Source organism: Ambystoma mexicanum, chromosome 10, assembly GCF_040938575.1.
Source record: "Ambystoma mexicanum isolate Mex_15411 chromosome 10, UKY_AmexF1_1, whole genome shotgun sequence".
Lineage (NCBI taxonomy): Eukaryota > Metazoa > Chordata > Amphibia > Caudata > Ambystomatidae > Ambystoma > Ambystoma mexicanum.
Window position 1 is genome coordinate 1197566437 of NC_090932.1, and position 26933 is coordinate 1197593369.

The following is a 26933-nucleotide window of genomic DNA, read 5'->3' on the forward strand; positions in this document are numbered from 1 at the left end:
AGAAGTGTACAGGTTCAAACGTTTCTGACCTCCAATTTAGTATGTGTGCTTCTATGACTAAGATGAATAAAGAGGAGACAGGATTTGGAAAAGGGGAGTATTGAAGTGGTGGAGGGGTGCATGTGCTTGGTTGGACCTATGGCAGCAAAACGCCTAAATACATCACTGACCATAAGAGATGTGCCTTCCTTTTCTGGTCAGGTTTTCGTTTTGCCCCTAAGATTAGTGGTTGTAGAATCCTCAGAGGGTGGTACAGAACATGCCTTAACATGCAGCCTGGGTAGCTCAGTTATATGTGCAAGTGCTGCAGCATGGGTGTGGTGCTTTGTGTTGTGATTGACTGCTACAGTGCCAATAAAGTATGAGCAAAGCAGAATTTTAAGATAGAATACCTTTGTTTGGTGTTCCATTGTTCCCTTTCATGGGGGACTTAAACCTATTGCTTTAAACCCGGGTTGTTTTCTGGGAACTCTTGACTTTATTTTTGTGAGCAGTGGGATATTTTTGTGAACAGAGGGACTTCTAGGCAAGTTCCCATCGTTGTCACTTTTTTCATGTCATGTACAATGCTAGCCCATATGGCTCCTAGGACAGGGATGCTTTTTTGGGCACCCCATTTTGGGCCTGTGGGATTCTACCACCCTACATGTGTGTTGTGGAGTAGACTCAGGGCACCTCTAATTTAATGTAGGCTTCACCAGGAAGTAGTCATTTTACTGCATTGGCCCAATGTACAGTATGGTAGCCACTGGGATGCGAACACAATTATTTAAGTTCTACACTGGGCCACTTTGTTTTAGGCAATTTAGGGGTAGGTGGGGACCACAATGCAGGCCTTATTCACCCTTTCAAAGTGGTTCAAAGTGGCCTTGCGCGATTTTCTACCACAGACCAGCCCAACACAAATACTGTATGGGTGGATCTGAGGGTTTGGTGTTTTTTTAGGGAAAGTTGAATTGTCTGTCTGCCAAATCTTTGTGTGGCTCTGTCAAGGCTCAGCGCTTCTTTATTGTACCCAGACACTGTGCAGCCTGGAAACTCATAGTATTTAACTGCGCTTTACGCTGGTCAAAGAACTACTTCTCCCAGGGGTCTTAGTGAGAAAACATCATCCCATTGGACTTCCTAACCAAGAGTCATGCAATACACGCCATCCCATCTAACTCGTGGTGGCACGGGTCACATGACAGCCAGGAAGAAAGCACAATAATGCAGTGGTGTCACAGTCAAAGCTAGCCGCTTTCACAACACCTTATGCTCCTGTTGTTGCAGGTTGTCCGCGCTTCCGCATTCCTTGAGGGGTCTTTGATTTTTGTTACCCCTCTGCTCCTGATCTCTGAATGGCACCTGATGGACTGGTATTTTTGATTTACCTCTTGTAAAAAGTATTTGACTACCTGGCTTGGATTCCAGAACTGTGTCATAAAAGAACTGGCTTTTGCCTTTCCGCTTAAAAATCATCTGCTTACCATTTGGCTTGAGGGAGTCAGAGAGATCAACAGATCTGAATAAGTACCTACAAATGATTATGACCTCAACTTCAGATCAGGACGTAGGGGGTACCAATCAAGTCTAACAGTGGCTGCAGGTATTTTGAAGGTAGAATAGGCAGAGGTACAGGGAGAAACCAGGAGAATGCAGGAGAGCCGAGCGAGGGAAGACCAGAGACAGAGTGCAGGGAGAGAAAGGGGACAGGCATAGGGAAAGAAAAAAAAATGAGTACAAGATTGAGATATGGTCACCTGGAAGAAAAGGGTGCCAGAACAATCAGACTACCCTGCTGAATCACCCAGGCTCTCCCTGAGGGATAAGAAGAAATAAGGCTATGACCTTTAGGCCATCTCTAAGACAGGGCAAGACCAGATAGAGGGGCGCCTTGTGTTTTGGAACTACAACACTCAACTGAATAACAATGTGTTGGAGTATGGAAACTGGGTTAGAGAGGTGGGAACCACCCTCAAAGGTTGAGGGAAACCTAAACGAGCCAAATTGGCTTGAAAAAACAATTTTTGTAAAAAAAATTGAAATCTTATTAGAATTTGTCTTGTGACACATTGAGCACCTTGACACACGTGCATCTCTCTTCTGTAAGCTCATTTGTTTTCTAGTTGCAGTGGACACATACCTGCATTTCGTATCCTCTCTTTGTATTGCTGGTCCAGTTTCCTCATTCTCTTTTGGTACTCCTGCAGCGTACCTAATGACAGAAATTGTTAATACATTTCTCTAAGAATTGCCAAACAAGAGGTTGCAAGGATGCAGAAGTAAAGTCACATAAAGAGAGGACACAAAGAACATATATAAATAGCTAGAATGAACGGGGGGGAATAGTATGGAAGACCAAAGAGGAGAATAGAAATAGCCAATATAATATGTGACAAGCTTAGAGGCATCAAAAGGTGGGCAAGAGACATGCCCTGCTGATATTAAAGAGCTGGCAGAGACAGGATTTAGACAAAGGCAATATGCGAGATAAAGCAAAGTTGTTGCATGAGACGGCCAGGTTATGGCAGAAGCGGAAATCGAAGAGAATTAACTGGAAAGATAATAGACAAAGGAGGAAGAGGAGTGGGAATCATGGAGGCAGAAAATAAAAGTTCCTCAGTTTTAAACTGGTTAAGATGGAGGTAGCGAGATGATATCCAGACTCGGATAGCATGGAGGCAGTTTGACAGAGCATAGTGAATAGAATCAGAGAAGGAAGAAAAAGACAAGAGAATTTGCGCATCATCCACATAGAGATGATGGGTAAGACTGAAAGAAGTGATAACAGGAGGTCAGAGAAGTAGTGTATTGATAGAAGAGCAAAGGACCCAAGGCAGAGCCTTGCGGTGCTCCTTGAGAGCGGGAAAGGACAAAAGAGTGCCCAGCCCAAGTGACAGAATAAGTACCGTTAGAGAGGTAAGAGCAGAACCAGTTGAGTACAGAATCATGACAAGCTGGCTAAGAGAGGAAAGAAGAAATTAGTTAATTGACCGTATCGAAAACAGCCGATGGGCTGAGAACTAGAAAGGAAAGAATTTAGAGTAGCAGGAGAATGGCAGAGATTCAGAGACAGCCAGAAGAACAGATTCAGTAGAGTGGTGGACCGGGAAGCCAGATGGATAGGAAGGAAGAAGTGGATTTAAGGAAGCCAAGATAGAAATATGTGAGCAGACGATACTGAATAGTTTAGAGATAAAGGGTAGAAGTGAGATTGACCAGAAATTAGAGGGGGGTTGAGAGTAGGTTTCTTGAGAATAGAGACTTTGGAAGCATGCTTGAGAAGGGGGTGGAACAGTGGAAGAACAGAGTGGAGTTAAAGCAGTGAGATAGGGGAGAAGTGAAGAACAGACTGATGGGATAAGAGATTAAGGAAGCAGATTATTAGGAGCAGCAGTGGGATGAGCTTTGAGAAAAAAAAGATAAGTTATCAGATTCAGAAATTGGGGAGAAGAGAGGAGAGGACGAAGGGAAAGGAATCGAAGATGAAGAAAGAATGGAGGAACAGAGAAGGGAGAATTTAGAAGAGAAATAGTTAGCAAAGTCCGAGCCGGAGAGAGATGCAGTATTGGAGGGAGCAGGTGAAACAATATGAACATTTACACTCTAAAAAGAGGCAAATATTGAAATAATCATACATTAGTAACAATACTCAAAATACATAGGAACCACTGCACACACAAAAGCCTGCACCTTATTTTCATCCACACCCCTCAACATATAGGTTTGTATCAGTGGCACCAGCAGAGCAGTACATATGAAAGAGCTCCAATTATATTACTGCCTGATCTGAATAAAAATCTGCGGCCCTTGATGCAGTCATCAAAAGGGTTACTGCACTGAGGCACTGCTGAGCCAGCACACAATGTAGACTTGTGTTGAGGAGCGGGGGTGGGTGGACACTGTTTCATTGCTTGGTGCTGCAATTGGATGCTAGGTCCTTTCCTCTAGCTGGACGACTAGAAGCGAAGAGAGCGTCTGGAGCGCTTGGAGACTCTCTGGTGACGTCGCTCCTTTGTGACATTTGTCGGGGAAGGGAAGGTGTTGGAGACTACTGGAAACTACTGAGATCACTGTCCTCCGGGCGGCAGTTGTTGAGCCTGCCGTGTCTGCACTTGGTAAGTCTTTGTCACCCTTCCCAGCTACAGTGCTTCTCTCACCCCCTCCCGTCCTGACACTTAGTGCAAAAAGGAGACAGACTGCAGAAGAATTCCATCCTCTCTGCTAATAAAGCTACTAATGGAATTGCTGTCAAAGGAGATCCCTATTTAGCGGGGTCCCTCTCTCCTACCTTGTCCTTCACCTCAATGCACATGCAGCTACTAAACCTGGCAACACCTCTTCATACTGTTCATGCGAGGGTTACCGAGGACCAATCAGAGGGTACGGAAACTGGTAGTCCCGAAGGGTATGTGCCAGTTCGTGCCCCGATAACTTCACCCTTGTTGGGAAAAACAAGGGAAGTGACGGGGGCACTTATCCCCGAAGACCTTGCAAAGTTGCCTGACAACCTAAACAATTCAGAAATCTGGCTGCTCTTCAAGGAACATATCATGCAGAATATTGGTCCATGTTTAAATGCTGAACATTTTCGTGCCTGGGTTGACTCTCTGGCCTTCAAACTTCCGATGGTACATCCGCCGAGCATGAATAAATCCTGCCAATTTGGTTCTATCAGTGAGGAACAGTCCTGTCACACCTCTCGTACCCAGAATTGGGTTCATCAAGGCAGCCAAACAAATTTAGAAGAGCCTCCTCGTAAAGAAAACATCTTCAGGGACCTGTAGCCTCCGTTGGCTCAGTGCGTGAAACTCTTTCTGGCGGTACTCTAATATCTACTAAACCAGTTATTTTACCAGCTCATATACTCGCAAAGGATATTCTTCTAAACAATTCCTGTATGGCAGAAATAGTTGACCCTTCTTTAAATAGTTTTGTCATGGATGCGAGAAACATTTTTACCAATGTTGATAAACCCAGGGAATAGGAGTACAGGGAGGCACTTAAAAACAAAATTCTAGCCTGGCTCAATCAAAGAGCAGGCCGTAATTGTGCCAGATCTCAAAGTCGGACAGCCCTTCGGAGGTTACAGATTCACAATTGGTGCTCCCTCGACAATACAGGCTGTATTATCATTGGATCCGGATCCAGTAGTCTACCCTTTTTTACCCAAAATATAAACTTGCAGAACATGTCTACATCTACTAAACTAAAACTTATTGTGAACTGATCTTCTTACATTATTCTGTACATTTTCAACTTCCCCGTCCTGTTTTTGCATTGACTGATTAGGTTATTGCTTTCCTAGGTTTGTTCTTTTTTTGTATATATATCTCATATAGACCCCCCCCCCCCCTGAGGTGACCTCAATTGCTAGGACTCTGTGGACATTGATATATCACTTAACACTTAATGCAATACTGAGGTTGTAGGGAAACGAATAGGTTGTAGGGAAAGGAAACAAATGTCAGGTTTCTCCAAACAGGTAAGCACTTTACAATCCCCCAATGAAATATAGGTTAGCCCTTTCCCAGCTATACAAGTAACCTATGTATGACTTTTTTGAGGGACAGATAAACAAATGTCAGAGGTTAATAAGAGTCTTCAGGGAGCCAGAGCAGCCAATGTCAATTGAGCAAAGTCTAGGGGAGCCAAGGTACTTCTTGAAGATAGCGCAAAAGTCCTGCACAATTTTAAAGAGTTTTGTAATAAAAAGAATCACTGTTGGGCCACAAATTGGGAGGCTTGCGAAAAGCAAAGCTGCAAGCAACTCTGCAAAGGCCAGCAAATGTCTCCAGTTAGAGCAAGCAAGCTACACACAAGAGTTAAGTACCCCTAGCTACACAGTACCTTGAGTCTGAAGAAAGAAAAGGGTCCAGCTGGCTTCTGTTCCCATTCTAGTCCTGCAGGTCCTGTACCTGAGCCTCAGTCGTCGGGACAAGCGGTAGGACGCCTGGGGACTCCTGCACTATGGTTTGATGGTCGGCGGCAGCAATGGACTCACTCCAGATCAGCAGCACTTCTTGGTTTCAGCTACTCGCAAATCACACTGCTGCAGTTTTTGGACACCTTGTGGGCTCCCCTTGCTTCTGGGTTTCAGCACTCTTGAAGTGGCTCAGGCTTGAGTAGTCCTGCTTCGAGGGAGTTGGAGGATCATCCTGGAGCTCGGGTCTGGCTTAAAAATAATGTATTCGGTTTTGGTGTTCCTGTCCCCTGGCACTCGGTTCCAGCAGCAGCAAAGAAGTACAGCCAGCAGGGGGAGAGAGAGGGGTTCCAGTCAAGTTAGTCTTGGGGTCAGTTGGTCCCACCAGCCCAAGGGAAGTTGCCTGTTCCGGGCTTCTCTATTCGATACGAAAATTGGAGCTTCAGCATTGCAGCAGGGTTTCACTGGGCAAACCAACGGTCCAGGAGGGTGCAGCAAGCTTCTCTTCCAGTTTCGTCATCGGTTCCTTCGTCCAGTGGTCGAGACCGCCTTCCTTCCAAAGGACTTCGCCTTTTATGCAAGTTTCTCCCATTCATTCACAGCTTAGCTGTCACTCGCACAGCATGGTGGCTGTCCTCCAAGGACAGCCAGCCAGCCAGCCAATCACCTTTGGGTGCATTCCTGTAAACAAGACTAAGCACAGGGAGTTTTGGGAACCTCCCTCGCTTCCTGCCCTGGCAGACACGCTGGAGCCAGAGGTGGGCTTCACCCCTGAATCCTACCAAAGACAACACGAACAAAGGGACCAAATCTTGTTTGGCGCGCATAGTAATTCTCAAGAAGGACCTTACAAACAAGAAATGGGGAAAAAACAAGACTGGGCCATTTTGACAAATTGGGCACCCATGGATGTAATACTTCAGTTGAGGATTCAGCCTACGGTAAAAACTTACACTGGTAGGAAAATCAAACCACTGCAACCAGCCATTAATTGTAGTAAGGGTAACAAAAAATGTTACATGGGAAGGTAGATAAAGGGGATACTAAGTAACCCCCCCACCCAGCACTCCAAAAAGAAATACAAATACAACTAAGATGGTGTGTGCTGGATCTACCAAGAGAAAAAGGTAAGGTAAGTGAAGTCAATTTCACTTTACTACTCTTGAAGAGAAGGTATGATTCTCTGTGGTACTGCACTGAAGGTGCTGTGTGTCACAATACAAAAAGATGATGCCTATGGCGCTTGTCAGACTCCAAAACCAAAGGATACGCAGGGTTCAAATCAGGGAATAATACACGAGAGAGTGGGAAAATGGTCTCACTCTCTCCAGGATAAAAATGAAAAGTCCTAAAGTCCAGCAAAAGAGCCGAGGGGGTCATAAGGTAGAAGGGAATTAGCACAGAAATGAGAATTCTCCCCAACACTGGCCTGCAGGGACTGGGAGCTGTGCTGAAAGTTCCTGCCGTGGCGGGGGTGCCTGGAGGTGGATAGCCTTGACACCCGCAGAAGCAGGGGGTAGTAGTGTGGCTCATCGGAGCGGAGGTCTGGGCCCTTCCCCTGCCACCCCCTCCCGTTTTTATTCTTCTTTCCCCTTGCTAGCCTCCAGACACCGGCGATCAGCACGGAGTGGAGACACTGCAGGGACTACTTGAACCGTCTCTCCTGCTGGCGGTCGACACCCCCGTGACTCTTTCTTTGGTCCTCCGGTCCCACACAGCTAATGCTCTTGAGCCTGATCCTGTCTTGCTGTACCCTGTCCCCTGCAGTTGCATTCCAGCCCGTTTCCCAGGGCTGCACGGATCCCTCACTGCTGCAAGCTAAGTGGCATCTCTTCATCTCTTGGTGGACCTTTGGGAATTGGGGGGGCAGAGAGCAGCCACAACAAAACCGGAACAATGGCCAACATTCCTTTTCTACCCCCTCAGATACAGGGTGCGGGTTGGACCATTGTGGTGCTTCTTTGTGGTGGCGGGCCACACTCTTACGGTCAGCCCTGAGCCCCGTGCACTTCGTGCCTGCCTAACTATAAATCTGGTTGGTTAGGATTACTGCCTTTCAGCTCCAGGGAGAACACCACCCTTGGGTGCAGTCACACCTTATAAGCTTAGCAGTACTCAAAATGGTCAAGGACAATCAAGAAGGCGAGCACCCAAAACAGGATGGACTAATATACAGTGGCTGCTGTGGTGGCCACTGTGCCTCTCCCCATGGAAGCCAGTGCACAAAGTACTGAGAACCCCCTGGTTGCCCCATCACTGGCAGACGTCATGAACACTATTGCAGATTCCAGGAAATCTATGGAGGGGAAGATTGACAGGCTCAGCTCTGATATTTCACTACTCTGCCACGACTTGCATAAGTTGACGTCCAGAGAGGGTGAGGCGGAACGCTGAATCTCAGATTCATAGGACACCCTTCAAGCACTGAATCGTCACCTATCCCCAGCAACCCAGAAGATTAGGGCCCTTGAAGACAGAGGTGAAGATAGCGAGGGGCGTTCATGCTGGAATGACCTCTGCATACTTTGCCTGCTGGTAAAATCTGAGGGTTCCAGTATGGAGCTCTCCCGGGAATCCTGGCTAATGGATTTTGTAAAAATCGCCCCACCCTGCACAGTGATTGCCAGGCTTCTTAACTATCACGACAGAGATGCTCTGCTGCAAATGGCCCGGGCAAAGGGTCCCACGACATACAACGGCGCTAAAATCTTCTCCTTTCCAGACTACACCAAGGAGGCGCAGAGGGCCCAACATTCCTTCAATGCAATCAAGAGGTGCCTCCATGCTCGAGTCAAATTTGCCCTTTTCTTTCCTGCTCTAGTTAGGGTGCGCCACAACAGGACGTACCAGACTCTTGCAGACCCTCATAAGCATGGGCGGATACTCATCTTGGCAGAAATCCTCGGGGACACTGGCAAGGCGGGACTTCAGAGGAGCAGCCGGACCACTCACAACCGTCCAGAGACCCCCGGGCCCTGTCGCCTACACTCTCCCCACCTGTCACGGATGCATCACAATCGTCATGGAATACTGCTTGAACCTCCTAGACTCGCATGTGGCCTGTTGCATGGCTGACGGCATGAGTCGGGAACATGATTTGCTGATGCGCGAAACACTCATGCCATGCAGGCATTGGTGGAGAAAATGGCCCTCTTCAAACCTCTTAATCCTTCATGCTCCTTATATTGGCTTCATCTATTCTCTCCTTCTCGGACTGAACCAGTGAGGTCATTGGACGAACCTCTGTTCCGTGTTCGGGTTGAGAGGGGACTACTGAGCCACGTTTCGGCAATGGATACTTAATGGGATGAAGTATGGGGAGGGTGGTGGTGGGGGGTTGGAGTTTTGATGTTTGCTATGCAACAGAGGTGTTGGCGAAACAATGTGAAGACCAGGGCTCGAACCACAGGGGGTGTTAGGACAGTTGTTCTGAAGTCCAACTAAGGGCTTAGTAAAACCAGTCATCTGAGATAGAACAAGATTCCACTCCAAGTATAATGCTGTACCACCCGAGTTCAGCATAGCGTAGACAGAGCACCCAAGCTCATCTTAGGAGGGAGAGGGGGCTGTAGAATCATTACAAATGAAATTGTGATACAAATGGTCCAAAGAAAAAAAAATGGTTTATTGAAATACAAGTATGCCCAGATAAATCTTGGGGGAAATAAGTACCATCACATTATATATAACCACAATACTAGGCTTTAAGGTTCGCAGATCAAAGCATAGACCTTATTTAGAGAACAGTAGTCTAGGTAAGTCAAACCTTTTCATACACATTCAGTATAGGCCACACCTATTCTTGGGGAGTAAAAACCAATGGTTACTTTTGGATTACCTTCAGTAATCCAAGGGTACAAGAAATCACATAGTAATATCAACTGGAAAATCTACTTCTCTGATCTAGTGAAACAGATTCTAGGAACAGTATAAACCTCTGATTCAGGATAAAGTTTTTCTAGGGGAGTTGGACCATGGGGTGTAATATTCAATTACAGTTGCTTTACAGTTCACAGACTTAAGGAAACAATAACTAAATTGTTTTAGGATAACACAGTTATACTAAAAAGGTAAATAAAACCTACACACTTTACAGGGGCTATAAGCAACTTAAAGTCAGGGATAATCCTAAGACTTTTTTTTTTTAATTGAAAAACTTCAGTTTGAATTCAAGAGAAACTTTTGTTTCAAACAGAAAAAAAAAAAAATCAATTCACAAACTAGAAAGCGGCCATACAAAGAATGAGCAGAAAAAATCAAAGTGGCCAACGAAAATATAGACTCCACCAGTCTTCTAAGATAGTCTCCAGCTGGTAACTATTTGAGAGAGTCTACTTTCAGGATCGAGTCAAAGTAGTTCACGGTCGCACATACAAGTCTTGGATTGCTTCCTGAAACGATACGTCCCCACCACCTCTCCATATCTTCATCCAGAGGTAAATTGCCTTGATGTAATGAGCGTTGTCTGACAGTTTGAGTACATTCGATTAGCAGATGTTTGGCTGTTTCAATTGACTGTTTGCAGAATCGGTAGCGAGATTATCGTCAATAGATTTGTCCTTTCTTTGCCAAAGAATTTCTTTGGTTTTTAGAGCATTAACTCGAAACCTTAAGAATTGGTCTTGATGACGAGATGGACAGTGCAATAGATATGGCGCTGGTTTGTTTAGTTTCCTGTGAACACCTCCCATTTCTTCTGTTGATTTTAATTTTGACCTTGCTTCATTGTTGACGATCCATGCCCAGTTTTCAAACTTCTTTTTTGCAAGCTGTGGGCAATTTAGCAGTTCTTGATTGCTTATTTTTGCAGCTGTAAGGAAAGCCGACAGTTTGCGAAACCATAGATTGAGAAGGTCACATTTATTTGAACTGCAATTATTGGCAAAGATTTTGTATGCGAGGGCCATTTTTCGCATTGTTGAAATTGAGTTCCAGACCACTCTCATATGAAGAGAGTTAGTTGCTAGTTCGTGTCACAAACTAGTTAGAGGTGTTGCCTGTGGCAGCTGCAGGACATTTCCGCCAAAAGCGTCCTTCCAAGGCATGCCATGTTTTCACACTTATGTTCCAACCCGCCTCAGCCCCAAAGGTTATTATTGGGGTTACCTTTTGTAAGTAGAATTTGCGTACGGGTTCCAATGAAAATTTTCCAAAATTTTTATTGATTTTTACAGCTTGTATTGCTAACTTCGACATTTTGGATGTTAGTTCTGCAGCTCATTGTTGTTCGCAAATGGAGTTGTTGAATTGTATCCCCAGGTATTTTATTGAGTCAACAGATGTTAAGTTGATTTCATCGATTTTCCACCTGAAGCCTTTATCTTTTTTGCCCCTGGTGTTTCCAATGGACATGATCTTAGTTTTTTGAGAGTTTATTTCCAATTGGTTTATGTCCAGGTAGGATTTCAAGCCTAATAGGAGACGCTGTAATCCAATATTTTTTTTTTTCTTATTTAAGTGTATTTGGTTTATTTCAAACCTTTCACATCAGTAAAACATTGCGTTTCATGAAGAGATCTGTCATAATACAATCACATTGAGCTTGACGCAGAAACGATTCACAGAATAAGTAATAGTAAAAGGTGACAGAATGTTCGCTACAATTTAACTCAAGGATAACTAAAAATCAAAGAAGTTAAATTAATTTAAAACCTCCCTACATAATCGGGTGGAATACTTAAAATAAATTTCAATTGCCAACAATGTTGAATAAAATAAAATTGTTGGAACAATAGTTTTAAATAACAGGTAAATATCTAACATTGGCTTAGCACAACCTTTCATTCATTCCAGTTCATTGGTTATGATGTATTTTCCTCGTCAATGTGATCAAGTCTTTTTAGGGTGTTTTCTAAGAATTTGACTGTTGCAAAGTTTATTTTTGGGGATTGACAAGTATATATTAGGCTCCACCATTTCTCCGCATCTAGATCGCATAGGACAGAGATGTTACTTGCTAGAAAAAGATTTCGTAAATCTCCTAATTCCGGGCAGAATAGCACTAGATGAATTAGAGATTCTTCGCTTCTTTTACACAGTCTGCATTTGGTACATATTTTCTCTTTCGTATATCTTGCTTTTGTCGTCCTGTTTCGTAGGATGTTCAGTCTGAAGCGTAATAACAGATCTCTTTGTTTTGAACTTGAAAATTTTTTCAGGTAGTCTGGTATGATGGACATCACACTACAGTTAGATTTCAGAAGTGTGTGTGTTTTCGCCAAAGCTAGTTTCATTTCAGTGTTCGACCAATCCTCTGCCCACAGCGCTCTTTTTACAGCTATTGGTTTCTCTGTTAGTGTTTCGATTTTGATGCCGAAGTCTATCAGGGTCTGTTTATTTCCATTTTTCCAATCTTCTATTACTTTTTCCTCATGATTGTTGGATTTGCTCAATATTTCGAATTGGGGGGGTGTCAGGTTGGTCATTGTTTTTCTGTACAGCATCAATTGGTTGTAGCGTATGTGTATATATATTGATGTTAGGCCTAATTCGTGGCGGATTACCGAGATTGGAATCGCTTTTGGTATCAAGAGGACGGTCTTCCAAAAAAGGCCTTCTAAAGTTGACCAGAATTTCTCTGGGATATTTGTGCCAGTTTCTGCTCCATATATTAGTGTGGGAATTACTTTTAGCTTATAGAATGTAATCACAGGGCATAGAGAAAATGTTCCGTATCTTTTATTGATAATGGTTGCTTGGGCTGTTAGCTGTTTAGTTTTTGTCTTTAGCATCTTTTTCCAAGGTTCCTCATTCTTGATTCCGCTTATTTGTATCCCCAAGTATCTCATTTCATCACAAGGTTTTATCCTCGTTTCGTTCACTTTCCATTCTTCATTTTTGGTCTTTTTCCATCTTTTGTCACTGATTATTAATATCTCAGTTTTATCTGCATTTATTTCTAGATCGTTGTTTTCTATGTATTTTTCAACCTGATTTAATGCGCGTTGTAGACCAATTTGTGTTTGGTCTAAGATTATCAGGTCGTCTGCATATAGCAGGTGATTAACTGGTTTGCAGTTTAATCTCGGTGGAAAAGACCTGATATTTTCAAAACATTGTTGCATATCTTCGATATAAAAGCAGAATAAGGTGGCTGCTAGCGGGCATCCTTGTTTAAGACCTTTTGCTGTTTTTATGTTCTCAGATAAATTTCCGTCTTGGTCTAGTTTAACTCTTATTGAAGTTTCAGCGTATAGTTCTTTTATTGCTTTCAAAAGATCAGGGGGGCACCCTTTAGAGGCCAATTTTTCCCAGAGGTGACTTCTGTTCACACTGTCAAAAGCATTTTCGAAGATCTATGCCGGCTATGTACAGTTTTTGTTTATTTGTGTAGGCTCTTCTTTTCATCAGGCCTAGGATCAGATGATTTAAATTGCACCCCACATTTTCGACAAAGCCTGATTGTCTTTTATCGTAGGTGTTCGAGGCCTTTATCCAGGTCTTTAATTGTTTTAGCAAAATCGTGGCGAAGATTTTCCCGACACAATCTAGCAAGGCGATTGGACGGTAATTATTAGGGTCCATTCTATTGCTTTTTTTGAAAATAGGGACAATGATAGCCAGCTTCCAAGATCTTGGTATTTGTCCTTGCTTCACAATTCTCTTAAAGAGTCTTTCGCAGAAAATTGCCCATTTTTCTGGATCTTCTTTTAGCACTGCGTTTGACAAGCCGCCTGGACCTGGGGCTTTTGACGAGCTTGCTCTCACGATTAAGGACTTTATCTCTTCCTTATCGAATTTTATTTCCCATGAACATGGTAGTTCTTCCTCGGTGTTGTTCTTCTCCGTAATATTTGTCTCGTTGAATAATTTTGTGAAATGGTCTGCCCAAACATTTTCTGGTATTGGGTTCATAAGAGCTGCCATTGATTGTTTCTCATTTAGCAGGTCCCATAAGGATCTGCTATTTGTGTTTGATATTGCTCTCTGCATGGCTTCAGCATCTTGTTGAAGTAGTTGTGATTTGTGGGCTTTTTGCCAGTTTTTGTATTTTTGTTTCCTTCTTTGAATAAGTTCTTTCAGGTTTTTGTTCTTTTCATTTTTTAAGACACATATATCTTTTCTCAGGAGTTTCTTTTGTAACGTTACTTCTGGATCATATACATGTAACTTTCTGATTCTTGGTTTTATATTTTTTCCATGACTTTGTTTGAAGATCTGTAGTGATGTCTCATATTCTACGGACAATTGTTCTTTAGATTGCCACTTTTCTAGGCTCTTTAGTACAACATCGAAGTCTCTTTTTTTCAGCCTTAGGCGGTTTAGGCCATGTTCTAACTATTTTTGTGTCCCATATTTGATTTGTTCTAATCTTCGGATGTAAAAATTCAGCAATGATCGGGTCATGGTCACTATGGTTCGAAGGTGATATCCTAAATGTTTGTACCTTTGCTAGTAATCGTTCGCTCACAAACATGTAGTCAAGTATGTTGCTCACATTACCATTTGACCAAGTCTTTGCAGGTGGGATGTCACCCTTCGTGTTACCGTTGAGTCTGTGTAGTCTTCTTGTTTCCATTTCTTCATTCCATGTTTTGCCACGTTTGCGTTTGTGGTCGTTTTTGTATGTGGCTGTTTGAGTAGCTTTATTTTCTTCGAAGCAGTTCGCATTCAGATCGCCACAGATGATAATGTATAGATCTTTGTGTGCTTCTGTTTTTTCATCTACGTATTCCATTACTTGGTCTATGAAGTGTTCGTCTTCATTTTTTGTAGGGTTCCAATAGACATTTAATATTAACATTTTTTGATTGGTTTTTGGAGTGTCTAGCTGAAATTGTATGATTATTGCTTGAGTGTACAAATTGACGTTTTTTGATTCAATCATTTGTATTCCTGATCCATTTTTAATTAGGGTTAGTAGACCTGCAGATGGTCTTCCAATCAAGCTTCCTTTAGCAGGGTTGCATAACACAGTATAACCTTCTTTGAAAGGGGCTGTTTTTAGCCAGGATTCCTGTATGCATACAATATCTAGCTCATTCAGAAGAGGATTGAAATCATTGAAAAGATGTCGGAAGCCTCTGGTGTTCCAGCTTCCTATTTTCCATCTGTTGGTGCGAGTTTGTTTGAGTGGCTACAGTTTTGGTCTGGTAGCGAGAGAGCCTGCTAGCCAATTCCAATATTTCGGGTCTTCCTTTGTCATTTTTTGCGTATTTATTAGATCACTTGTATTTCCATTTCTCCTTATTGTTATTTTTATTTTATTTAGATGCTCTTTTTCTCGTGTTTGTATTTGTTCTTTGTTTCCGTTTTCCATCTCTGGGCTGTATGGTGAATCTATGGTTAATCCTAATTTGTTTTTGTTTTCACTCATGTTGCTATGATCATGTTGATAATTCTCTCCTTGATTTGTCTTTCTAGTTTTAATTCTCGAGTTAATGAGATATGGGCTTTCATCTCCAGAGAATGTTCTCTCGAAGTGTACAAGTTTCTTTTTTTTTTCACTCGTTCTGGGCTCTTCGTATGTAGTTTGGGTATCCGCTAGTTCAGAGATCGTGAATCCTAAGGCTCTGAAGTTCTCGTAGGCCTCTAACATTATTGAGGCAAGTATCGCCGAGTTCGTCACGATTTCCACCAGATCAACACGCGCTTCATCCGGGAAGCTTACTGACAATAGTTCTTCCGATTTTATTGTTTTTAATTGAGGGATGTATTGTAAAAGTCTCATAATTGCTGATCGATTTAATATCAGTCCATCCACATTTGTACCTGATTTTTCTATTGTTATCACCGTATTTTTCGGTGGTTTGGGTTTTTGCTTATTCCATTTGGGCTTCGCGCCGGTGTTCTTAAAGTGTCCTTGTTTTCTATTTTGGGACCAAGGCTCCCTTCTTGTATCATTTTGGTAATCATTTTTCGGGAAGGTCAAATGCGGTTCTTTTTGAGGGCAATAGCCCTTCAATTCTTTTGATTCTGGGTAGTTAGCTGTGCATTTTTTTAGTTTCTCGCTTAATGTTAGAAAATCTTCGTCAAGAGTCTTGGAATCAATGCATGCTTCTTTGGCTTCATATGCATTGAAGTCCATGATCATTCGTTCCTGTATTTGATCTGTTTGAACATTTTCGTCATCGTATATCGAGCAAGTCTTTCGTCTTGTGAGTTATCTTCTTCTGAAGACACAGAAGCTGTTTTGGTCTTTTCAGGGATTGGCTGGGTGGGTGGCTCTATAAGTTTACTACATGAGGCAATGCTAGGTGGCTCTTTTTCTTCTGTGTCTTTTACATTTCGTAAAAAGCTCCTTGATCCGCATTGCTTCTTCTTTTCTTTGCTGGTCACGTTTTTTGTTTTACTTAAACTTTTTTGTTTTTTCTTTTGTGTGTTATTTGTGTTTACTGCTTCTGACTATTTATATTTGAGTCGAAAATTGGGAAGGCACTTGTTTTTGCTTTCTCCTCATTTTCAATCGATTTTTCCAGCAGTCTCGGGTGTGTGATTTTGCTAATTTAATTTTCCGTTTGTATTGGAATAAGGGTTGTTCTTATATTTAGAGGCACAATGGCTGAGGCTCCTGGGTGTATTAATTCAGGACTCGTCATGTGAAGAGTACTTTGGGCCTCTCTCTGTTCCTCATGTATGTGAGTCCACGTGGGGCTCGATCTTGATTCAATATTTTTTGGTTTAGAGGATAGAGTTGTAACAATTTCTCGAATTCCTTCTATGAAATGATGTTTGTCAGTTTTAGCTTCTTTTAGTAAATCAATCAAGGTTTTTAGGACCACTCGGTCCATTTCTTTCTCTCGGCTTCGCCTTTCTTTTATTTGCTCCATGACTGATTCCACGTAGATCATTTTACTATTCATTAGAGCAATCATTGTTGATTGGTCTCGTTGATTTTCATTTAGAGCTTCGTAAAGTTTTAGGAAAGGGGCCAATGTTATTGATACAGATGCTATAATTGCTTCTTGTGTCTCTTTTAGCCACCTCACTTCATTTGCAGATCCATGTGTAGTACTGTTTGCATGTCTTTGTATATTTGTTCTTTTCTTTCTGTTACTTTAATTTGGACTAGACTCTACGGAGGATGAAGAGGTGTCCTCTGATGTCATAGTTTCAGTTGGTCCTTTTTTTGTATGTGGTAGGAAGTTTTTAATTTTATCTTGTAATGTTTTCATTTCCAGGTCACAATTTTTGTTTGATTCTCTCTCTCTGGGGGGCCTTTGTCTTTGGTCTTCAGGTTCGAACGTTGTTTTAGTGGCAATGTCACTAATCGGTACTGTTTTGTCATCAGTGTATGTAGAGGCCTCTGGTGTGTTAGGCAGAGAGATTTTTTCTGGTGAATAGATTCGAGGACGCTTTCGTGTCCAGGTGTCATTTGCCTCATTCTCTGTACTTCGGTTTGCAGTAAATTTTTCCTGGTTTTCCATATCATTCAGCGTTTCTATGATTGGATTTGTCATCTGTGTATCTGTGATCTCTACTATGTTGTTTAGTAGGTCATCATCTGTTATTTCAGTAATCACATTTTCTATGAGGGATGTGTTGCTCTCTTTGTGCACAGTTCTTACACTGGAAGTTATGATTTTATCACAGTTTGCAACTTTGCTTTTTTCTAAAGGCGCGATTTTTCCATTAAAGTGCCATCTGAGAGTGCCGATTTCTGATGTAGAGTAGCACCTTTTTTTTGTTTGCTTCTTTAGGATTTGTATGCCTTGCGCTTCAGATCTTTTATCTTGGTCGCCTTCTGCATTAGGGACCGGCTTTTTTATGCAAATGCTTTTTTTTACAACTTTGGGATATATATTTTCATGTGAAAATGTTGGCACTTTGTTTTCGTTTGGGGTATTTAATAATGAGTCTGGGGACATTTGTGAGGTTGAGTAGTTTGTCTTGGCTGGTCCAGGTTGTCCGTACTTTTCTGTGGGCAGAAGCCTTTCATTTAGGGTTTCTTCTTCTCCGGACGTGAGAGAGTTAATTTCTCTCGCTACGTCCGCGATGCTCGAGGCCAACTCAGGCTTCCGAGAGACTTCGCCCCCGCTCGGCGTCAAGCCGCGCGTCTCCTCGCAGCCCCGGAATCCAGCGGCCGCCTCTCCCTGGCCATCTGTGCTTGCTGCACGCGACACCGCAGCGGGGCACAGGGGCCCAGTGCACGGGCTGCAGCCTATCTCCCCTCCTTGCAGGGAGCCAGACTGGCTGCGCCCGTTACAGCACTCGCCACCGCTAGATGCGACACCACTGCGAGGCACGGGGGCTCGGAGGGCAGATCGCAGCACACCTCCTCTCCCCTGCGGGGAGCCAGGCGCACTGCGTCCACGTCGGCGCTTGCCTCCGGGACGGGCTGCGCAGGCACTCCCGCACCCCCGACCACGAACTCCTCAGCCCGCCCCTTCCAGTGGCCGCCCCGCGCATCGGCCGAAGCCCCGGCGAACGCCCCGCCACAAAGGGCGCCGGAGCTGCGACGGCAGCCGCACGCCGCAACGCAGCATGCCGATGACCCTCCAGGAGCCGCACAGGCATCCGGGGAAGGTGAGGAGCAGTTGTTTGGTCGGATTGGGAGGGGGGGTGGGGAGATACTTTCATTTGTGGTTAAATTGTGGACTCTAATAAAGCTTAGGTTTGGTGTCAATTTTTTGCAATGTTTCCCAATGCCTTTCATGCCGGTCTTTAGGTTAGATAGAGCATAAGAGTGGGTTGAAGGTGTATTATTAGACTGATTTTCATCCAGTGCACGTACCTTACTCCGTGTTCTTGAGTGCATGTCTCCTGATGGCTCAAGGTCCATTTGCTCGCACATCGGCGAACACTCGGCAAACACTCCGCTACGCTCCGCGTCTGTGGGTGGTTTTTAAGGGCTCCAAAATGTAAAAACAGAGGACAGACTCTAGCAGAGCTTCTCCTTCTCCTTTGCTGCCAAACACTCGGCAAACACTCCGCTAGGCTCCGCGTCTGTGGGTGGTTTTTAAGGGCTCCAAAATGTAAAAACAGAGGACAGACTCTAGCAGAGCTTCTCCTTCTCCTTTGCTGCCAAACACTCGGCAAACACTCCGCCAATTTGGGTTCTGTCCATCAGAACCAGGTCATCCGCATAGACTATACAATTAATTGACATTTGATTTATTTTTGGTGAGAAGCATTGAACTTTGTTCAGGTAGATTGGCAGATCTGCTAGAAATAGTTTGAATAATTCTGCAGCTAGGGGACATCCTTGCTTCACACCCTTATGGGTCGCTATAGCTTTGGATAACATTCCGCTGTTATTTAGCCGGACTTTGATTGAAGTGTTTTCATGTAGAGCAATGATAGGCTCTAAAATGGATGCCGGACATTGCCATTTTGACAGTTTTTCCCATAGTAAGCTTCGGTTCACACCATCGAAAGCTTGTTTCATATCGATGAAAGCTAGGTGAATCTTGCCGTTCTTGTTTAATGTTTCCAGCTTTAGAATCGTCAGAATGAGCAGATTTACGTCAACTCCGGTCCCTTTCGTAAATCCAGTTTGCTGTATGTCGTTGATCTGTGACAAGACTGTTTTTGTGTCGGTCTACAACAGACCAGGGAACGCAAAACCCAGTGTTACACTTTATGAATGACTAGATGTTATTCTAGGTAGGTAAAACATAATGCAGACTTATTCTGGACAGGCTAACAGCAGGTCAGGGGAAGCAAGATCCAGTTGGGGGACACTAAACATGTATCCTAACAGGACTGGCAAAGTGAAACCAACAGCATTACTTTTGGGAAGAGGCACAACCTAATCACAGGAGAGTAATGTACCTTCACATCTACTTTCTATTAGAATGGCAAAACTGTTTCTAAGGAAAGAAAAGATGTTAACCATACTTTTGAGAATAGTGCATCACACATCCAAGGTAAGAACTTTTGAAACTGTTCACTCTAAGAGTTACAGTTAACAACCAACACTTTTAAACACGTATTCTCTTTTCTAGGCAAAAGTCGCAATCCTTCTAAATATTTCCCTTATTCTTGGAGGGAGCATGATGGTTCTCAGTGGCAGAAGGGGGATCACTAGGGTCTAGTCTCCAACAAGCAAGTCAGAATAGGTTCTTAAGTAGCAAAAGTCAGAGTTCCTAAGGAAGACTGTTAGAACAATTAAGTACTTTACTTTTAGAGTTAGTTGAGGGTCCCGGGGCTTCAGAGAAGAGACCCTAGGAAGATTCCAGCAGCCTGGGTGAACTGGATGAGTGGCCTCCCAATCACAGAGAAGACCACAAAGCTATACAGAAATGACAAGTCTTAAAGGTAGGTAAAATACCCAAGGCAGCACATTAGAAGATTTTGCAGCAGGGGTATATCAGGACCTGCAGCCAAAAACCTGATTTTTGAATTCCTTCAGTAAGAAGACAGGACAATGGAAGGACATTTGCATCAAGGATGATGGAGAAGGCTATAGGTAAGGTTTTCCTTGTGGCTGAATGTGGCTCTGTGGATACAGCGCCTTTTTCAGGAGCACAGAAGACAAAATATTGCCAGTCAGATTCTCGTCATTTGCAAGGTGCAGCACTCCGGTGAGGGGACTTTTTGGACTGGAATGGTGCCTCTGGAGATCCAGCAGGATGCCCATGAAGTTTCAGTGAGATTCGGAATTCGAAGACCATGCCCCGCACAATGGCTCGATGTCCCAGGGTATTGGAGTATTGCAGCCCGCAAGGTCAGAGCACGGTATGGGATGGCTCAAAATTCGGGTCTTGAGTATAGTGGGTCTCAACAGGCTCCGAGTCGGGGTCATTGTTTTTGGGGTCCCCAGGTCGATGGAAGGAAGGGCTACAACAGGCTCTCAGGTTGCTGGAAATAATTTCAGCCGCATATTCTTCATCTTGCTCTTCAGTGTTTTGGTTCCAATGGTAGACGACCTTTTCAGCTTCCAGGTTCTGACTTTTGTGCAGGGGCCCAGCCAATCAAACAGCCTTGAAACATTCAAACTTGGGGGGGTTTGGAATCCTTTCAGGACAGCCAGCCTTCCAGTTTGAACTGGAATCTCGCACTCAGTGAAGAATAGTCCCAAGAATAGTCCCACGCAGTTTCCAGTGAGATAAAATAACCTATTACAGGTCATGATGTACAGACCCCCAGCTCAACCTTACACCTGGCTGGCTAATGTGAACAGTAATAGAAGCAACATTCTCTGGCCACAGGCAGGCTATGACACCCTGCTCAGAACTATATTACACTGTGACATTCCACACAGAACGATACTACATCATACACAACACCCTACTCTCTATGAATAGCAAGCATGGCCATAACTATTTACATACAGTGAGACAACTTCATAACACTCAGGCTAGAAGATACAAGGCCTGCAGAATTTTGGACTACTCCCTCGCTTCCTGCCTTCACAGACACACTGGAGCCTGAGCGTGGAGTCCACAGGACTCCCGCCAAAGACAAAAATCACACAAAGGAATTTCCCGACCTGGAGGTCAGGGGAAGGAACAAGCAAGGACACTAAATGGCAAAAAAACATGACGGAGGCCATTTTGGTAAAATGAGCACCAATGGGTGCCTTTACCAGGGCTGTGCAAACATCCTGCCACCAGCCATTGAAGGTAAGCTTGTCCCTGTAACATAATTGTTACAGTTTTAGTGTGAAAGGGGATACATTGCATCTCCCCAGCACTTCAGAAAAGGTGGGGAGTGTGCTGGTTTCAACAAACATGTAAAAGGGATCCACAGGTCCTTTGTACCCTTGGGAACTGTATTTCTCTCAAGGTTAGCTAGAGAAAGTTAAGGGCAGCCCCTAGGCAAGCCAAAAAGTTGTCAAAGAGGAGAACTTTTAAAAAACGCTATGGAGAGGCTGCAAAATGACACTTATAAAAAGAGTAAAATATTCTATGAGTGTGGAACGAGATTCCCACTCACTGAGGTATAAGGAAAAATAATCCACCTGTAAAAGCAAAAGGTTCTGGGGTTGACACGGGTCAGGAATATTTTTCATTGCTATCTAACAGAGGGCTTGGGTCGCTGAATCGGGGAAATGTATTTCCCTGCATTGCCATGCCCAAGGACGATGCTCAGATCTGCATGATTTTACCGAACCCAAAAGGTTTGACTCCCAAAAGTTCAAATTTAAAAATGTTTTTTTTTTTTTTTTTTACACATTTTCCACAAATATATATGTGGGGGAGACTCCCCCACAGCCCCACCTTACCCCTAAACATGATATATATATATATATATATGGAAAATGAGGGGGGGGGGGTCGGACTTTTGTGAGTCAAACTTTTGGTATTCGGTCCATTTATACAAGATCTGATCCTCGGCAATGGCTCTCAATATAGAGGTCATTTGGGGGCTTGAGTTATCTGGCAGGGGCGGGCGGGGAGCAGAGACCAATGGGGTTGTGGAGGTGACAATGTTTTTTTAATGCTAACATCGTTGAGGGGGTGGGGTATGGGAAGTTGCTCAGCAGCCCGGGCGGGGTGCTTCATTACTCCCATGAGATACAGATTTTTGTGGCCGATAGATGGGGACCGCTAACGCACACAAGAAACGTGCAATGATGTCCTGGAACGTTTACAGTCTGTGTTCCCGGATTAAACAGGCTTTGGTTCTACAGTTTCTAACTGGTATTCCCTGGATGTGGCTCTCCTCCTTGAAACGCATCTGGAGGCTCGGATTGCGCATTCTTCAGGCGAACCTTATTACAGAAGTCCAACACATGCCGTTTTCTAGAGGGGCTCCCGGTGGGGTGCTAGTCATTCGTAAGCAGTAACCACACTGAATCATCTTCTGAAGGCACCTCCGAGGGAAGATTGTCCTGATTGAACGAGAATTGTAGAGATCCACCATTGGTATCCTGGCGGTCTATGCCCCTCACCAAACACCCAGCTGTCCTTAGAGCTTCTGGATTCAGAACCTCTTTTTGTCTCACCAACCCGACCTGTGGATTTTGAATGGCGATTTTTATGACATTATGGATCAGTCTGTGGACCGTACCCACTTAAGGGGCAGCGATCCCACAGCACCCACAAAACTGCATACCTTTACGGCAGCGGTCAACCAGAGTGAAGTGAAGTTTGGCCAACAGGAACACTAGGTGCCTCCATGTCCAACTTGGATTACTTTTTCATCCCGCGAGCGCGCACACACATTGGATCTTGTCAGCCAGGTTTTTGGCGAGGGGCATCTCTGACCATTCCCCACTCCTTGTGGTGCTAGATAGTGGCAGACCCAGGCCTCAGTCAGGGTGGCGACTTAGCGGTTATTATCTTGGCTTCCCTGACATCCTGTAAGGGATCAGGAACAAAAGAATACTTCGCACAACACCGGAATGACAGTCCGGTGACGCTATGGGAGGGCTACGCAGTGGTAAGGGCGGGAATTGGTGTCCCTGATCTGCGCCAAGTGCACTTACAGAGGGTGGAGGACACTGAATCTGCAGCTGAAGAAATGGAGGAAATGTTCCTCCAAACTGACACTCCCGCCACACAGAGGCTTCTTTTGGCAGCCCGGGAGATGCTGCGTAATATTCAGATGGACAATGCTAGGCAGGCACATTGGGACAGACTGAGCAGAATATATGATGCCGGGGAAGATGTTGGTGTGGGTGGCGCACCGAGATGAAGGAAATAGGCAGGTCAGGTAAAAAGTGGAAGAAAATGGGGTGGGTCAGACGGAAGACTGAGATCGCTGTGCGCAATACTATGAGATGCTATACCGCGCTCCAGAATGGCAGACCTGTAATGTCCCCAGCCCTCTGGCCAATGTCACGCTCCCCTGCCTTTCTCGGGTTCTGGGTAATAAATTCTGGGCCGCTTCGCGCAAGTCAGACCTCTGTGCATTCCCACGGGTGTCCTCTTTTGGGAAATGCATGGGGGTTCCCCGTTTTCCTTGCTGGCTTCGACACCCTAGGCCCAAATCTGTAGGGTGTGCGCATGAGCAGAATTCCTAAAATGATGCTGTGCCGAAAGACTTGGGGTTAGCCGTGTTTTAGGCTTTCCCCTTGGCGCCCAGGTAGGTGCACCCACACATGAGGTACCGTTTTCATCGGGACACCCGTGGGAACGCGGGAGGTATGGCATTTGTTGTTTTTGTGTGGTTTTCATAAAGTTTCAACCTATTTGCTGGTGCCCTTTGTCACACACCCCTTTCATTTCCCAAATGTGCCCTACATTTAGTCGCTGCTTTAGGCACCATACACTTTTGTAACCTGCACAAGTCACCTACCATTGAAAGGGTCTGCCTGTGCTCTTTAAAAAAATGTATGCTTGGGATTCCAAGATGGCGGGCGGTGAGATGAGATGCGTGTAGAGGTCTCTCCCGCCGGGCCGCTGGACAATAAGCACCACACACTAGCATTGCATGCGCAAAGCCAGAGCAGCAAGACCAGCAAGCCCATACGCTCCCCGGGGGCAGCTGAGTGTGATACGGCATGGAAGACTCAAACCGTGGTCAGCGGCACAGGAGTCTGCAGCAGGGTACGCGGTCTAGGGTGGCCACGCTGGGAGCCCTTGGGCCTGCAAGGTGGAGCGGGGCAAACTCGGCCCAAAGGAAGCATCCTGGAGAGGGAAGCATCAGAGGCAAGGAGTGCCCAACCTCCCCCTCCCCTCCACCCCCAAGGAGCAGGGGATAGAATACGCATCGGAGACTGGCACCGGAGAGGCACCAGGAACGTGGAGGAGCAGATCAGGCAGCGGTGACTTTCAGCCCCGGGAGGCGCTGCATTCGTTTCGGGAGCCGGGAGCCAGCAGAGCTGGACATTGGGAGAGCAGAAGCCCACCATATTGCATACCGGACAATAACGTGGCCCCGACTGGACTCCTCTCGATGGGTCTGGGATCTGTCACGGGTGAGCAAAGGAGAAGCCACGGGGGGTCCATCGGCCAGAATTGGTCTCAGTGGAACGAGAGATCCGACCCCCAAGAGGGCATATTTGAGCGGTAAAAGGCAGCACAATGAGACCCAGGGAGGCTTGGGCGAGCAGAGTGCCGAGGGAGCGAGGAGTGTGGTGGGCTCCTCCCGGTGAAAGGAGCAATTCAGCAAGAGAGGATTTCGACAATCCGGATGTTTAAGAACAAAGGAAAGGGAGGCCTTTCTGGGTCGCACTCCACTTCCTCAAAACAGGAGACAAGCCTGGTTCAGATGTGGACGGTAGACACAGTGAACAGCCATCGAGGGAAAGCTCAGGTGGAGGGTGGAGGGTCCAGAGGCCCAGAATCAGACCCCCTCGCAGGGTCTACATGTGTCGAAGGCGGACATGCAGGTATGGATTAAAGACCTGCAGGACACTCATGTCCACGGTGCAGGATCAGTTCGCCAGCATGAAAGAGGACATGAAACGGGCGGTCCAGGATCTTTGGCAGGATGTCGCGAAACTCGAAGAGTGGACGATACCTAGGAAAGGATAGTACAAAACGTGGAAGACGAGGTCCAGCAATACAGCGCAACACAGGAGCAGCTGGTTCGCCTAACCTAGAGTTACAATGCAAGGACCTAGAAAATCGGTCCCGGAGGGCGAATATTCACATTAAAAATATGGTGGAGATGGTGGAGGAGAAGGACTTGAAGAAAGCGGTACAAGAGGTGTTTCGCAACATCCTTGCAGAAGAGGCGGAGACGATTAAGATCGATAAGGTCCATCGAGTGGGTCCCAGGAGACTGGGAGAACCTGGGAAACATCCCAGAGACGTGTTGGTGGCGAGGTCATCGTACCCACAAAAAGAGGAAATCGTGAGGAAAGCCAGGGAAATGGACCACATAAGAATGAATGGGGTTGAAGTATACCTATTTTAGGATCTGTCGCAAGTGACCCTGCAGAAGAGGAGGGCGATGGCTCCAGTGATCAGGGAGTTGGTGAATAGGAAAATTAGATACAAATGGACCTTTCCGTTTGGACTGCTATTCACCTGGGAAGGAAAGCCAAGAAGGTTGACTTTGTGTGAGGAGGGACTGCAGACGATGGGCATCCAGGAGGATGAGGGAAGCGACAAACGACAGCAACACAGGGAAATTCACAGCAAACGGATAACGGGATGGAAGGAGATCCAGCGCAGAAAGAAGCAATAAGGGGGAGGGAGGCCTTTGAGAACTGTCAGCGATCGGCAAGTCCTGGGGTGGCCGGATCTGGAGGAAAGGCAACTCGGTGACCCCAGGGGACTTAAGGTAGCAATGGTCTTATGGAATGTGGCCCGGCGAGGGTTTTAGCGCTGGAATTCTTCGAGAGTATTGGTAAAAGAATGCAGGGTTTAGGACTCCCCGGGGTGGCATTCCCAAGTTATCTGAGGGACAAGTACGCCGGACAGTGCGTCCTAGCATCCATAGATTTCTGGGCCCTCCTCGGGACAGTTATGGGGTGTTGGGGGGAGTTGGGTTTCAGGAGGGTGGTAGGGGGTTGTGGGGGGGATGGGTGCGGGGAGGCTGGTGGGACTGTGGAGATCAAAAGGGGGCGTATCAATTGGAAGGGGTCAATCCATATGAGGAAGCTGAAAATACTGACATATAATGCCCGGGGTCTCAATGCACCGGTGAAGAGGAGGAAAGTGCGGAGGACTTCTTGAGAAGGGATAGAGGAGATATCCTATTCATGCAGGAAACACACATTAGATTACGGGATAAAGCAAAGTTACGTCTAAGGGGGTACAAGTGGATAGTACAATCTAATTCGGCTGATAAGAAAGCTGGGGTCCTGATAGCATTCCATGAGGGGTTACATTTCCAAATACACAATACGCAGGTGGACAAAACGGGACTATTTGTGTTTGTCAATGTCACACTGGAAGGGAAGGTACTTACCTTGGCCTCGGTGTATGCCCCAAATACGGGGCAAGATGGCTTTCTGAGAGAGGTATTAGAGAAATTGGAGTCTTTTGCAGAGGGGGAGTGTTAGAGAGAATTCTCTGTTAAGGCTAATTTCCCAAACCTAGTGAGTCCCCCAGCAGCTTTGCTGGATTTTTGGGGTTTATTCTTTTCTCCTGCTAAGAGCGAGACTCATGTGTTTTTGGTATGTGTGTTACACAACACCCTCCGTGCCGTAACACAGGGGTGTCATAATGACCCCCAAACATAGACTCCGTACCCTGGGACTGACTACTGTCTCCCAGGGCATGTAAAGTCACCATTGGCTTTACTA

At 45.1% G+C, this 26933-nt stretch overlaps 1 protein-coding gene across 4 annotated transcripts in view; it reads right to left on the bottom strand.

Annotated features, from left to right (window-relative positions):
- Positions 1-26933, bottom strand: part of SUDS3 (SDS3 homolog, SIN3A corepressor complex component) — a 400693-nt gene that overhangs the window by 310333 nt on the left and 63427 nt on the right. For 2 of the 4 annotated variants that reach the window (XM_069619180.1, XM_069619179.1), the window contains exon 4: positions 2126-2197. The exons of the other annotated variants lie outside the window; for them this stretch is intronic. In XM_069619180.1, coding sequence (XP_069475281.1) covers positions 2126-2197 — 72 coding nt within the window. The remainder of the gene's footprint in view (positions 1-2125; positions 2198-26933) is intronic. 4 annotated transcript variants of the gene reach the window in all.